Here is a 15,736-nt window from a genome sequence, read left to right as displayed (position 1 = left end):
TTGGATTGGCTGGAATTTCCCAAGGTGGAAGAGCAGGAAAGGGTGGGACTGGGAGCACAGATCGAGGTAGAAGAAGTGGTGAAAGGAATTAGGAGCATGCAGGCGGGAAAGGCCCCGGGACCGGATGGATTCCCAGTCGAATTCTATAGAAAATATGTGGACTTGCTCGCCCCGGTACTGACGAGGACCTTTAATGAGGCAAAGGAAAGGGGACAACTGCCCCCGACTATGTCTGAAGCAACGATATCGCTTCTCTTAAAGAAGGAAAAGGACCCGCTACAATGCGGGTCCTATAGACCTATTTCCCTCCTAAATGTAGATGCCAAGGTCCTGGCCAAGGTAATGACAATGAGAATAGAGGAATGTGTCCCGGGGGTGGTCCACGAGGACCAAACTGGGTTTGTGAAGGGGAGACAGCTGAACACGAATATACGGAGGTTGTTAGGGGTAATGATGATGGCCCCACCAGAGGGAGAAACGGAGATAGTAGTGGCGATGGATGCCGAGAAAGCATTTGATAGAGTGGAGTGGGATTATTTGTGGGAGGTGTTGAGGAGATTTGGTTTTGGAGAGGGGTATGTTAGATGGGTGCAGCTGTTGTATAGGGCCCCAGTGGCGAGCGTGGTCACGAATGGACGGGGATCTGCATATTTTCGGCTCCATAGAGGGACAAGGCAGGGATGCCCTCTGTCCCCATTATTGTTTGCACTGGCGATTGAGCCCTGGCGATAGCGTTGAGGGGTTCCAAGAAGTGGAGGGGAGTACTTAGGGGAGGAGAAGAGCACCGGGTATCTTTGTATGCGGACGATTTGCTACTATACGTGGCGGACCCGGCGGAGGGGATGCCAGAAATAATGCGGATACTTGGGGAGGTTGGGGATTTTTCAGGGTATAAATTGAACATGGGGAAAAGTGAGTTGTTTGTGGTGCATCCAGGGGAGCAGAGTAGAGAAATAGAGGACCTACCGTTGAGGAACGTAACAAGGGACTTTCGTTACCTGGGGATCCAGATAGCTAAGAATTGGGGCACATTGCATAGGTTAAATTTAACGCGGTTGGTGGAACAGATGGAGGAGGATTTCAAGAGATGGGATATGGTATCCCTGTCAATGGCAGGGAGGGTGCAGGCGGTTAAGATGGTGGTCCTCCCGAGATTCCTCTTTGTGTTTCAGTGCCTCCCGGTGGTGATTACGAAGGCTTTTTTTAAAAGGATTGAAAAGAGCATCATGGGTTTTGTGTGGGCCGGGAAGACCCCGAGAGTGAGGAAGGGATTCTTACAGCGTAGCAGGGATAGGGGGGGGCTGGCACTACCGAGCCTAAGTGAGTATTATTGGGCCGCTAATATTTCAATGGTGAGTAAGTGGATGGGAGAGGAGGAGGGAGCGGCGTGGAAGAGATTAGAGAGGGCGTCCTGTAGGGGGACTAGCCTACAGGCTATGGTGACATCCCCATTGCCGTTCTCACCGAGGAACTACACCACAAGCCCGGTGGTGGTGGCTACACTGAAGATTTGGGGACAGTGGAGACGGCATAGGGGAAAGACTGGAGCCTTGGGGGGGTCCCCGATAAGAAACAACCATAGGTTTGCCCCGGGGGGAATGGATGGGGGATATGGAATGTGGCAAAGAGCAGGAATAACGCAACTGAAAGATCTGTTTGTGGATGGGAAGTTCGCGAGTCTGGGAGCGCTGACCGAGAAATATGGGTTGCCCCAAGGGAATGCATTCAGGTATATGCAACTGAGGGCTTTTGCGAGGCAACAGGTGAGGGAATTCCCGCAGCTCCCGACACAAGAGGTGCAGGACAGAGTGATCTCAAAGACATGGGTGGGGGATGGTAAGGTGTCAGATATATATAGGGACATGAGGGACGAAGGGGAGACTATGGTAGATGAACTAAAAGGGAAATGGGAAGAAGAGCTGGGGGAGGAGATCGAGGTGGGGCTGTGGGCAGATGCCCTAAGCAGGGTAAACTCGTCGTCCTCGTGTGCCAGGCTAAGCCTGATTCAGTTTAAGGTATTACACAGGGCACATATGACTGGAGCACGGCTCAGTGAATTTTTTGGGGTGGAGGATAGGTGTGCGAGGTGCTCGAGAAGCCCAGCGAATCATACCCATATGTTTTGGTCATGTCCGGCACTACAGGGGTTTTGGATGGGGGTGACAAAGGTGCTTTCAAAAGTAGTAGGAGTCCGGGTCGAACCAAGCTGGGGGTTGGCTATATTTGGGGTTGCACAAGAGCCGGGAGTGCAGGAGGCGAGAGAGGCCGATGTTTTGGCCTTTGCGTCCCTAGTAGCCCGGCGCAGGATATTGCTAATGTGGAAAGAAGCCAAGCCCCCGGGGGTGGAGACCTGGATAAATGACATGGCGGGGTTTATAAAGCTAGAGCGGATTAAGTTCGTCCTAAGGGGGTCGGCTCAAGGGTTCACCAGGCGGTGGCAACCGTTCGTCGAATACCTCGCAGAAAGATAGACGGAATGGGAAAAAGAAGGCAGCAGCAGCAGCCCAGGATCGGGGGGGGGGGGGGGGGGGGGGGGGCGGGGGGGCGGGGGAGGAGGAACCAGAAGGACTCTCAGGGTTGTTAATATATACTGTATAGTATGTATAGGTCGTTGCTACAGATAATTATATATTGGACTGTTAAATTATATTTTTGGAGAGTGTTACTTGTGACAAGGCAGTTGCCAATTAGGGCTAGTTTTTATTTTTGTTATTTATTATTTATTCATTTTTTGTTTATAAAATAGATCATTGTTATTTGTGTTGTTATAATATTGTGTAAAAGATGCACAATGTACTGTGTTGGTTGACCAAAAATTTTCAATAAAATATTTAATAAAAAAAAATGATCAGTTGAGCTGCTCGCAGAAAAATACTTTTCACTGTACCTCGGTACAAGTGACAATAAACCAATCCAATGAATAAAGAATCATTGGGAATAGTTTGGGGGTGGGTGAGGAAGGAGGACTGGGTACCTGACATTTTTATGTGGGGGGGGGAGCAATTCCTCCTGCTGTTGCTTGAAGTCTCTTGTCTTGAAAGGATTTATCAAATTCTCACCAGATTATAGAAGAAAGTTGAGCATTTGTGAACCAGTCACATCTGCAAACACTCTGTAATAACTTATTAATTTTGCTGGATTTTCATGAAACCTGTTGAGTGACATGGTGATTTTATTTTTATATCGCACTGGATTTGCACCGGACTAATTACATACATTCCTCTTGTGCAGTTCTGCCTGTTGATCAAAACTAGTCATCCTGGGAATTGTCTATTGTGGTATCTTGATTATTATGTGTCTCTTTTGGAGGTAGAAGCTGACATGTTGTCTGGGAACTGTAGCACCCATTGTAACTGAGCCAATAAAGTGAAGTAGTGATGAACTCGAGAAATATTCGTGTACGTGTGGTGGCATTAATGTGTTTTATTTGGTAAAGGTCTGCTATATTTAGAGAAATATATTTGATTTACAGTGGTGGCTTCAGACACTTTAGACCTTTCTGACCTTTAGCGTGCTTTTGCTTTCTTTGGAGGGGATTAAAACTGCTGGAATGTGATCTGATACCTCCTTATCCATGACTTCCTGCAGTCATGGTTTTTGGTTACTTTCAGTGCTGTTGTATTTCTGCAGTACTTAAAATGTTGGAAATTCTCGTGAAGTATCCGAGCTGTTAATAGAATCTTTTTTTATACTGATTTTACTTAGATCTTTAAACTAAAGTAGTGATCTTCTCTGACCTGGCCAGGTTTGTTATCACTCTTGTATCCCCATGCCCAGCTACTAGACGTAAAGGTCATATGCCTGGGTGGGAGGGATGCTTGTATAGGTGGGAAACAATGAGAAATATATTTTTTAAAACCTCTCTTGAAAAAGACTAGAGTGCAATTATGTACCATGAGCTTGCAGCTGTGCTGAAGTTGCAATTTCTTTACATGAACGTACATAGTGCAAATGACATGACTGCTGAACTACCTGAAGCTTGGAACTGTTTCTTGACTGACAAACTAATCTTTCATTTCTGCTTAATCTCCCGTCTATGAATTGTAAGTTTTGAAAAGTCAAAGTCGAGTATGGGGACATCTGTTCTCATGCCCTGCCAGCAATGTCTGCCAATAAAAAAAGTGTGACTGGATTGAAGGCACGCTGCTTACTTATTGCCTTCCAATTTTATATTCACGTTTGCTTACAGGTGTCAGTTGCCTGCTGTACTTATTGGAATTGGAGGGTTTGAGGGGGGGGGGGGGGGGTACTGGAAAGCTACCAAGAAATTCATGGGAACCCTGGCAGAAGCCACTGCATTCAGAAGTGGTGAGAACGAGCAATGCACTAACCCAACTTTCTAGTTGTGTTTAGTCCATGATGCAGTCCTGCTACTGCGGGAACAAATGCAGAGCATTGCTGAAGGACTAATGCCATTGGGTTAGTAAAACAGTGAAAGCTCCTTTTCTTTCTGGTTTTATCATGAATTTTCACACATCATTAAACTGCACACAACAGTAGGTTTTTCATTTTACAATAAAGAAACAGACTCCTGGAACTTGATCTCCTCACTATATTTATGAGCAAAGCGACCCACAATGTGTGAAGGCTATATTTCTATGGAATGGAAAGAGTAATGAGGTCATGTGGATCAAGGGTGCAACTGCTGTTACTTGGTATTAAGAGGCTATCTATGTTTAAGCTCCATTACCTTAGTGTTCTGCCCCTTCCGTGACCCCTGTGAGATATTGCAAAGGAAAACAAATACATTCAAATTCTTAATTGATCGAGTAATTTTAAAACATTTAAATTTATTGGGCCTTTCTATTTTCTTGAAAAAATGGAAAAAACTAAGTTCAGCTTATAACCAAACCTCGGTTAGCCTGTTCGTTGTAGACCCGCTTTGTGGAGTATTGCAAAGTCTGGCTGGTTTCCGGAAGGATTGCAATATGACAATCCATTGCCGAATCTGAAAAAGCTCTAACCCGTGTCCTATGATCACTTTTACCGTTGCGTATGTTTACCCCTATTTTGTGGCTATTTTTGCAAACCGGCTTTATGCTTCCAATATTCAGTAATTTGGAAATAAAAATAAAAAACACTCTTACAAGAATTATAAAGAATACATAACTCCTTCACAGTTCAGACAATCAATCTCTTCCTAAATTATCCAATTTTCTGAAAAAATCGCTCAACAAAATTAAATGTAATTCTTCTCTTCTACTTGAACATGCACTGATGGGTATGTTAAACATTGGAACAGAAATAGGCTATTCACAGCCTCAAATCTGCTTGTCATTCTTTTAAATCATAACTGATCTGTACCGCAAATCTGTTTACCTGACTTTGCTCCTTATGCTTTGATATCATTGTCCTTATTGACCCCCATCGAAAATTTTATTTGACCCCAGGCATCCACAGATCTTTTGGGAGAGAGTATTTCAGATTTTCACTGCCCTTCTTGTGAAGAAGCACTTGGGTGATTTTTGCTCCTAAATTACCAGCTCTTAAGTTTGTGTCCCTGTATCTTGGTTTCCCTCACCACCTGCTCTGCACATGCTTCTTTCCTGAGATAATTAATGAAGAGCAACTTGCATTTTATGTACCGCCTGAGGTTATTCATGAAGGCCCTGCCTTCTCAACCCTGCACCTCGCTTGAGGTGTGGTGATCCTTCGGTTCAATCGCCACCAATAAGCTCTCCCCCTCAAAAGCGAAAGCATCCTATGGTCATCTGGGACTATGGTACTTTACCTACCTGTACCATTCTGAGGGGGCTTGGCAGGGAAATGCTCAGAGGTTGTTTCCTCTTGTGGGGAAATCTCGAACTAGGGGTGGCTGTTTCAGAATAATGGGTCCACCATTTAAAATGGAGATTTCTTCTTTTGAGGGCCATTAGTGTGCGGAATTCGCTTCCCCAGAGAGCAGGAGCAGCTGGGTCACAGAATATATTCAAGGCGTAGTTAGATTTCCGATCTACAAGGGAGCCCTGGATTATGGGGATCATGCAGGAAAGTGGAGTTGAGGCCAAGATCGGATTGGCCATGGAACCTCTGAAAGGCAGAGCAGACTGGATGCGTGAATGGCCCACTCCTGCGATCATTTTATTTAAAAATGTTTTTTCCCATCCTTAAAGTTACAAAGCCAGTGCACAAAGTGGTCAGGACAAACCCTTAAACCATCTAATTCCTTGCTCCAAAACACAATTCAAATTGAAGCTAATTCGTGGTCTCCACAAGAGAGACATACAAGCTTCAAGCTGACAAGAAACGGCATTGCACCTCATCCTGGGCTTGATCTGATGCTTAATCTTAGCCAAAGGCCAAGAAGCAATCCTCCTGCGATCCTGCTCTTATTTCCTATGCTCATTAAAGTGTAGGAGGGAATGTGAGACCAGTAGGGTTTGGAAATATGGCCAGTCAGGGGCAGGCCTCACTTCAACTACAGACCAAGTATCAATTTTAACACAGGCACACTATGGCCAACGTATTTGGAAGTCTCAGGAAGCCATCTGTCAAAACATTTCCTGAGGATGACTGTATAGTTACATTCTCCACCATGACCAAGAAACTTGCTTTAAACTCACTTTTTAAATCTTGGTAAAAATGTAACATGGATGTCTCAATCACAGCTGTGAATATGCCATATAGGTTTTCATAAATTAGATTGGGGAAGGGAAGGAGAATGGTGCTTGGATGCACTCGGGTGATGACAGGAGGGGCATATTGAATGAGTTGCCAAATATTTACTTTGGCAAACAGTGTAATTAAGAAAAGTTTAAAATTGATTGGTAAAATGGATGTTGGGAATTGTCTGTTATGCACACATTTTAATATAGAGGGCAATTGATGGAGGCAAGGAATTCCTTAGCTTAAGTGCTCACAAAGAATGCACTGTTACAGGAAGCAGTGCTCTAAGTCTTCATTTCAATGCAGGGTGGGAAGGAAACATGTAGGATGGCAAATCTGGAGGTCGGAAATTTAAGAGGAGCAATATCAATAAAGTGGAGCAACCTAATTAATGGGAAGGTAAAGAGTTGCAAGGTTGGAAGAGAGAGTCATCAATCAGATAACGCCAATACTGACAAACCCTGTTTCACGAGGGGCCCATTGGCACATACTGGCCTTTGATTTAATGGGTAGTAATTACCTGACCTGTAAAAATAATTTGTTGCACTTTAAATATCCCAGGCTGGAATCGAGAACAGACAGCTGGACATGGTTGATTTCTTCCTGAAGAGCAAAGAAAAGCTATTTTGTGCCCCAGCAGGATTTTTGGTGCAGGAACATTCTGAAGCTGTGGTAACATCTTCAATGCAGTTAACAAGTAAGCAACCTGGGTCTTTTGGGCAAAATCCCACCTGCTCTGTTAAGCATGGACAAAAATTGCACTCACTGTCTAGATACACATGTGAAGAGTGCTGACTTAGGTATGGTTTGTGGGAGCTTGTGAAACTGTACCGGAGCAAAACCAGGCCCCGGCAGTACGAGAACACAAAACCTTGCAACTTTCCATTTCTCGATTCACGTGACCTATCATTTTACTCATTATATTCAAGCTGGGAAAAGATTGTTGGACCGGATTTTGACACTAACCTGACAGAGCTTGAATTGTTATTTATTCTTCTAATTTCCCCATCCCTGTTGATCACTTCCCATTCCCATTGGATTGGAAAATGCTGCTAGGGATGTGGATCGCAGAATAGAAATGCACAAGGTAGTGATGTTTATTTTGTGACTCCGTAACAGTTAAGATGCACATTGTTTTAAAAAATATATATATTTTTATTAGAGATTTTACGATGCATTTTATCACCGTGGTTCCCACAGCAGATGTTACACATAACCAACACAACAAAAACCCAACAGGGGGGTGGGTATGGCGGCGCAGTGGTTAGCACTGCTGCCTCACGGCACTGAGGACCTGGATTCGAGCCATGAGGACGTTACATATTCTCCCCATGAGTGTGTGGGTCTCACCCCCACAACCCAAAATTGTGCAAGGTAGAAGGATTAGTCATGCTAAATTGTCCCTTAATTGGAAAAAAGGAAGAATTGGGTACTCAAAATTTTTTTTAAAAAGAAACAAAAACCTAAACAACCATGACATACCTCACCCACAAAGAAAAGAGAGAGCTCCCCGACAATTAATGCTAAAATGCTAATCCTGTCCCCACAACCACGTCTCCGTGATGGCTACTATATCATAATTACACGTGTCAATCCTCGCTTTCTTGACTACCTTGTCTACTTGTGTTGCCACTTTCAAAGATCTGTGGACCTGCACGCCCAGATCTCTCTGACTTTCTATATTAAGCCATGCATTCACCTGTGCTATTCACCTATTCCTGTACTCACTAGCACATGGCACTGGGAGTAATCCAGAGATTACAACCCAGGAGGTTCTGCACGCCTAACTCCCTGAATTCTTGATGCAAGACCTCATCCCTCTTCCTACCTATGTCATTGGTACCAACATGTACCATGACCTCTGCCTTATCACCCTCCCCTTCAGGATGCCCTGCAGCCATTGTGTCATCCTGAACCCTGGCACCAAGTAGCTCCATTATTTTACCCATAAAGTATCATAAAGCAGCAGATCACCAGCATACGGGGACACCCTGGGCGCGATCCGACGGCCATGCTGCACCTGGAAAGCTGCTCCCGGGATCTACCTGGCTCGCAAAGCCTCGTGGGATTCAACGTGAGATGTTGCGATGTGAACCCTGTCCACAATGAGCGGGATCGCTGTTCAGCAAATCCGCATTTTAATGAGGCAGTAAGCCCCACTCTAATGTGCAGGTTACCGAGGTACCTGAGGCTTTGGGATTCAATCCCTTTGCCCCAGAGACCTCGGCAGAGCGCTGTTCAGGACTGGACCCTACAAACGGCGACCAGTTGGAACGGCACTTGTGAGGGTCTCCCAGGGGATAGGAGGCCCCCAGCTGCATCTCCTTTGGGCAGGGTGGTGCCCTGGCACTGCTGGTGTCACCTGGGTACCCTGGTCCCAGCAGTGCCATCCAGGTGCCATCTTGGCAATGCCAAGGTGCTCAGGTGGCACTGCCAGCCTGCATGGACACTGGCAGAGTGGCAAGCTGGCATTGTTTACGTGTGCAATTGGGCCGGGGTTGCCTGGCATGTGTGTTTGGGGACCCTCCTATACTTGTTCGGGCTGGTGGTTTGTGGGGGGGGGGGGGGCGGTTAGATCGGGGATTGTTTTGGGGGCCTTGGAGATTGGCACGCCATTTCTCTCGCTACAACGGGGAGTTATGGCAAGCGGAGCTCCACACTGTACAAAATGGGGCTATGTGCGGCCTCAGCTGCGAGTTCCCCATTCAGGCCCTTCATTCAACGCAGGTTGAGTTGAATAACGTGATTCTCGGCACTGCGAGCACTGGGAAACACGCGACTAAACGCGTTCGCTATGGGATTTTGTTCCCTTTTGGGAGAATCACGCCCAGTATGTTCTCCCCTTTTTATCCCTTCCACTATCCAAAGCCCTCAAAGCTATAGCTAAGGGCTCAATCGCTAATGCAAATAGGAGTGAGGGCATTGGACACCCCTGTCTTGTCCCTCTATTTAATTGGAAGCATCCCGAGCTCAAGGTGTTGGTACGAACACTAGGCAAGGGGGCCCTATACAGTAACCAAACCCACAAAATTAATTTTGGCCCTATACCAAGCCTCCCCAGAACTTTGAATAGGTACTTCTACTCACCACCCTATCAAATTGCCTCCGTCTCGGGGCCCACCAGATGGAGAGAGAACAACATTCAGCAGCCTCTGAATATTGGCAGACAGTTGCTAGCCCTTAACAAAGCCTGTGAGATTAAGATGCACATTCAGTGACATTTTTTTTCTTTGTTTGTTTCTCTCTTCGTGCAGAAGTGGAAGAAATTAAGCCAGCTTTAGATTTGCTGTGTTCAGCCATCAGGGTAAATGATTCCGAAACTCAGAGCAAACAATTCTCCGAACAACTTCTGAACCTTACACTGACCTTTCTCAACAAACAAATGCAAGAGCTCCTAGAGCAGCCAGGAGGTGAGGTGCCATGGTGAAGCGATTAATAAATCTGTTGCAGTCATTTCATGCCTATTACTCATTCAATTGGAGGAATAAAAAAAAATGTGGTGTGGTGTGGGCATTTTATGATATATTTTAATTTTCCACTGAATGTTTCTCAACATTTGTTTTTAAAAAGTTGCTTGCCTCCGTCCTCCCACCTCATGCGGTATTGTATTCCCTACAGGCTCATGCAGAACTCTGGAGCTGGTGCCACTGCCAACCCCAGGCTAGTAAAGAGAGTGACCATTGGTGGAGGGAAGCACCTAGAAATTGGGGGAAAAAACAATCATACAAATTTAATCCCTTTTTTATATTAACTGTTCTGCTAGATTATTAATTTAATTGAATATATAATGCAAGCAGAATGACTAATGTCCAGTTCACTCTGAATAGATGTTGGAGCAGTTGAGTATTACCATAGAGCTTTAAGGCTCTTCTTGTCAGTAAAGTTTGAGATTTATTGAGAGCCATTCAAGCACTGTTTTATATTGCAAGTTACTGAAGGAGATTTAGAGGTAGCCCTTTTTTCGTATTTTTTCACTGCTTATTGAAACTGTAAATCATAGAATCACAGAAACTGCAGTACAGGGGATTTTGCAGGATCTTCAATCTATTTTTCTGCTTTTTCCTTATAGGCTTTCATATGTTTTAAATGCCCAATACTCCTTTGAAAGGAACAGTAGGGTTATGCTTCAGTACTCATTTATGCTAAGCTATTTAAAGTTCTAACATTTGTTCTCCACTTACTGTTATCCCTTCCTTGTTCTTCTGGAGACAATCCTAAATCTATACTTTATAACTGCTTGCTGGACAATGGAAATAACCTTCATGTACGCTATAAGGAAGGCTTTAAACCTGTGTTAGATTCTCTCCTTAACCTTCTATTTTCCAGTAAGTAAGGCTCCAGTCTTGTTTTTTTAATATAATGAAATGAAATTGTCACAAGTAGGCTTCAAATGAAGTTACTGTGAAAAGCCCCTGGTCGTCCCATTCCGGCGCCTGTTCGGGGAGGCTGGTACGGGAATTGAACCGTGCTGCTGGCCTGCCTTGGTCTGCTTTAAAAGCCAGCTATTTAGCCCTGTGCTAAACCAGCCCTTAATATAGAGTACCCAATTCATTTTTTCCAATTAAGGGGCAATTTAGCGTGGCCAATCCACCTACCCTGCACATCTTTGGGTTGTGGGGGTGAGACCCACGCAAACGGGGAGAATGTGCAAGCTTCACACGGACAGTGACCCAGAGCCGGGATTGAAACTGGGACCTCGCTGCTGTGAGACAGCAGTGCTAACCACTGTGCCACCGTGCTCTCGACGCTCCTGTCGAGCACATGATTAGCCGGGGCCCTCCCACACCGTTCACATGTATCCTCTACCCCCTCAAACAGCCAGCTCAACCTTTTACTCTGTCCAATGCACCCTGTGACTCGCCTTCAACTGTATCCACACCAGCCTTGCGCACATGGTTGAGGCATTCTCCCTCGGCAGCACCTCACACCACCTTCCCTTCTCCAGCGCCATCCCAAGTCCTCCTCTCACTTGGTCTTAACCCCCTGCACAGACACTTTATCCTCCTCCAAAATCCTCCCATAGATTGCCGAGACGACCCCACACTCCAACAACGAGGAGGCAGGCGCTATCGGAAAGGTTGGAAAAACCTTTCTAGCAAAGTTCCGCACCCGCATATACCGAAAACCTTTCTCATGCAGAAGTCCTAACTTCCCCCTCGACTCCTCCAAACTTGTGAACCGCCCCTCCAAAAACAAATCCTTCCTCTCCTTCACCCCTCCCTTTTCCCATCCCCGAAACCTTGCATCCATCCTTCTCGGCTCAAATCCATGATTCCCCCGGATTGGTATCGGCCTCTGCTCCTCTCCCAACCTCCTGTACCCCGCCAATTTCATGTCTCATTCATTTCTTTGGTTGGATGAGTATCCTCATTTCTACCGACTAGCTGTATTGATCCCATTAAACTCCCCATTTTCATTTTAAAAAGGAAATTCAGATTGGTCTTGACAACCTATATACAAAACTTGAGATGGACCAGCACCATTTAAATTTCTCATAGTTTTCTCCTGTCACCCCTTATATTTATTTAATCTTTTTGTTCTAATGTCGCCATTTATCCATGGAAACCCGGCCATTGCGCCTCCTTTTAATCTTAGTCAGAATGCATTTAATTGCTACTTTATTAATCTTGTACTATATGTAAATAATTCCCACATCTAGCCTTAATGTTTGCTTCCCTATCTTTACTCTGCAAGTTAATCTTGAGCTAGTCTCTCTTTCATCCCACTTGAAGTAGCTGATTTTAGTCCATTTTTGTCTGTGATGGCGTTTTAAATGTAAATTAATTCGTTTTCATAACTATTTCCCAGGTGGAGTTCTATCTTCGGCCCACATTTATTGTTTGCCACTGAATGTTAATTGTCTAAGCGATTAGTGAAGCATTTGACGATTTCACATCATGTAACGTGGATGGATGGGTCTTGATTTAAAAATATATGGTGCTTTTTCTTTTAACACCTTTCTTTCCCACGAGAATTCACCTTTTATAAAAAATAGTCTCCTCTGCCAATGAGTGATGCTGCAGGGTCACGTTTATTGTCCAGTCCTAATCTCTAATTGCCCACGAGAAGGTATTGGGGTGTCACCTTGAATTGCTGCAGTTTTTGTAGGAATTCTGTTCTCATTGTGGTGTTGAGTAGAGAGCTCAAGGATTTGGACACAGCATTTTGACCCTCGCTCAAGTTAGGATGGTGTGTGATTCAGCTTGCTTTCCCCTGATTCTTCTTGTTGCCAAAACAAATTTGTATACCTTTAGAGTTGGACAATTACAAGCACAAATGTGTGGATTATCTCACCGGTTATATTACCAAGCTCCGGAAATTTATGAAGAAATATCCTCGAATTCCTCCAAATGAGACTGTATCGAGTGACTGTCTGGATGAAGAAAATGCATTACCAGATGATAATCAATTTTATGGAAAGTGGAAGAATCTAAATACTGATGTAAGTACTTGGGCTGGTAACTAGTTAACTTGTGATGTATCTTGAAACTAATTGGATAGTCATAGAGGTTTACAGCATGAAAACAGGCCCTTCGGCCCAAATTGTCCATGGTGCCAGTTTTTACAACTAAATCCATTCGGGGCTGATTTAGCACAGGGCTAAATCGGTGGCTTTGAAAGCAGACCAAGGTAGGCCAGCAGCACGGTTCAATTCCTGTACCAGCCTCCCCGAACAGGCACCGGAATGTGGCGACTAGGGGCTTTTCACAGTAACTTCATTTGAAGCCTACTTGTGACAATAAGCGATTTTCATTTTCATTCCATTACAATTGTCCACATTTGGCCCATAACCCTCAGTGTTCCCATCTATCTGAATGCTTTTTTAAAAATAAACATTTTATTGAGGTATTTTTCTGGTTTGACAACAACAACAGAAACAATGTAGATGAATCTACATAGTGCAAAAGCCGTCTTCCTCCCTTACAGGTCCCATCTTTATTAATCCCCTACTCTAAACTAAACTAACCCCCCCCCCCCCCCCCCCCCCCTTCTGCTGACAATGAATTTTCCTAAAAGAAGTTGAGTTGCCACCTCCGGGCGAACCCGAACATTGACCCTCTCAAGGCGAGCTTGATTTTCTCCAAACAGAGAAAGCTAGCCATGTCATGTCAGATAGCCAGGTCTCCGACTTCGGGGGCTTTGAGTCCCTCCAAGCTAATAATATCCGTCTCCGGGCTACCAGGGAAGCAAAGGCCAGAACGTCTGCCTCTTTCTCCTCCTGGATTCCCGGATCTACCGACAGCTGAAAATCGCCACCTCTGGACTCGGTGCCACCCTTGTTTTAGCACCGTGGGTATGGCATCTACAAACCCCTGCCAGAATCCCCTAAGCTTTGGACATGTCCAGAACATGCGGACATGGTTTGCTGGTCCTCCCGCACACTTTGCGCACCTATCTTCTACCCCAAAGAACCTGCTCATCCGGGCCACTGTCACGTGGGCCCGGTGAACGACCTTGAATTGTATCAGGCTGAGCCTGGCACATGTTGCGGACGCGTTGACTCTACTCAACGCGTCCACCCATAGACCATCCTCTATCTCTCCTCCCAACTCCTCTTCCCACTTGTGCTTCAGCTCCTCAGTCTGTGTCTCCTCTGACCCCATAAGGTCCTTGTAAATGTCAGAGACCCTCCCTTCTCCCACCCACCCTCTGAAAACTACCCTGTCCTGTATCCCCCTTGGTGGTAGGAGCGGGAAGGTTGAAACCTGCCTACGTAGGAAGTCCCGCACCTGCAGGTACCTGAATTTGTTTCCCCTCGCCAAATCAAATTTCTGCTCCAGCTCCCTCAAGCTAGGAAAGCTCCCCTCTATAAACATATCCCCCATCCTCTCAATCCCTGCTCTCTGCCATCTCCGAAACCCCCCGTCCATCCTTCCCGGGGCAAACCGGTGAATATTACAGATTGGAGACCAAACCGATACTCCCTCTGCTCACATGCCTCCTCCATTGCCCCCAGACTCTCTGGGCCGCCACCACCGTGGGGCTGGCGGAGTACCATGCTGGCGGGAGCGGCAGAGGCGCTGTTATCAACGCCCCTAAGCTGGTGCCCTTACATGAAGCCGCCTCCATACTCTCCCATGCCGTCCCTCCCCCATCACTCACTTCCTGATCATGGCTGTATTCGCCGCCCAATAGTAGTTACTGAAGTTTGGCAGCGCCAGCCGTCTGAATGCTTTTTAAAAGACAAAATTATACCCGCTTCTACTACTGCCTCTGGCAGCTGATTCCAGACACTCCTCACCCTCTGTGTGAAACAATTGTCCATCTGGACCCTTTTGTGTATCTCCCCTCTTACCTTAAACCTATGCCGTCTAGTTTTGGACTCCCCTACTTTTGGGAAAAGATGTTAACTATCTATCTTATCTATGATGTGGAGATGCCGGCGTTGGATTGGGGTGAGCACAGTAAGCAGTCTTACAGCACCAGGTTAAAGTCCCAACAGGTTTGTTTCGATGTCACTAGCTTTCGGAGCGCTGCTCCTTCCTCCGGTGAATGAACCAGGAACATTCCTCGTCACAATGGACGTATCGGCACTCTATACCAGCATCCCCCACGACGACGGCATTGCTGCAACAGCCTCTGTACTCAACACCGACAACTGCCAATCTCCAGACGCAATTCTGCAACTCATCCGCTTCATTCTGGATCACAACGTCTTCACCTTCGACAACAAGTTCTTCATCCAGACGCACGGAACGGCCATGGGGACCAAATTCGCACCCCAATAAGCCAACATCTTCATGCACAAGTTTGAATAAGACATACTCGCTCACAGGACCTTAAACGACATTATACACCAGATACATCGATGACATTTTTTTCCTTTGGACCCACGGCGAAGAATCACTGAAATGACTACACGATGACATCAATAAGTTCCATCCAACCATCAGACTCACCATGGACTACTCTCCAAAATCAGTTGCATTCTTGGACACACTCGTCTCCATCAAGGACGGTCACCTCAGCACTTCGCTTTACCGCAAACCTCACGACGCGCCACTTCTCTAGCTTCCACCCTAAACACATTAAAGAAGCCATCCCCTATGGACAAGCTCTCCGTATACACAGGATCTGTTCAGACGAAGAGGAGCGTAACAGACATCTACAGACGTTGAAAGATGCCCTC

The 15,736-nt window shown here is 45.7% G+C and overlaps 1 protein-coding gene across 2 annotated transcripts in view; it reads left to right on the top strand.

The window, feature by feature from the left end:
- The window catches only part of spg11 (SPG11 vesicle trafficking associated, spatacsin), a 230,978-nt gene that overhangs the window by 44,297 nt on the left and 170,945 nt on the right, over positions 1-15,736 (top strand). For both annotated transcript variants that reach the window (XM_072470406.1, XM_072470405.1), the window contains exons 8-10: positions 7,168-7,303; positions 9,861-10,016; positions 12,861-13,048. In XM_072470406.1, the coding sequence (XP_072326507.1) occupies positions 7,168-7,303; positions 9,861-10,016; positions 12,861-13,048 (480 nt within the window). The remainder of the gene's footprint in view (positions 1-7,167; positions 7,304-9,860; positions 10,017-12,860; positions 13,049-15,736) is intronic.

This window comes from Scyliorhinus torazame, chromosome 12 (genome assembly GCF_047496885.1).
Source record: "Scyliorhinus torazame isolate Kashiwa2021f chromosome 12, sScyTor2.1, whole genome shotgun sequence".
In the NCBI taxonomy this organism is placed as follows: domain Eukaryota; kingdom Metazoa; phylum Chordata; class Chondrichthyes; order Carcharhiniformes; family Scyliorhinidae; genus Scyliorhinus; species Scyliorhinus torazame.
Note: the sequence above shows the minus strand (reverse complement) of the source record. Positions and strands in the feature narration are given on the sequence as shown.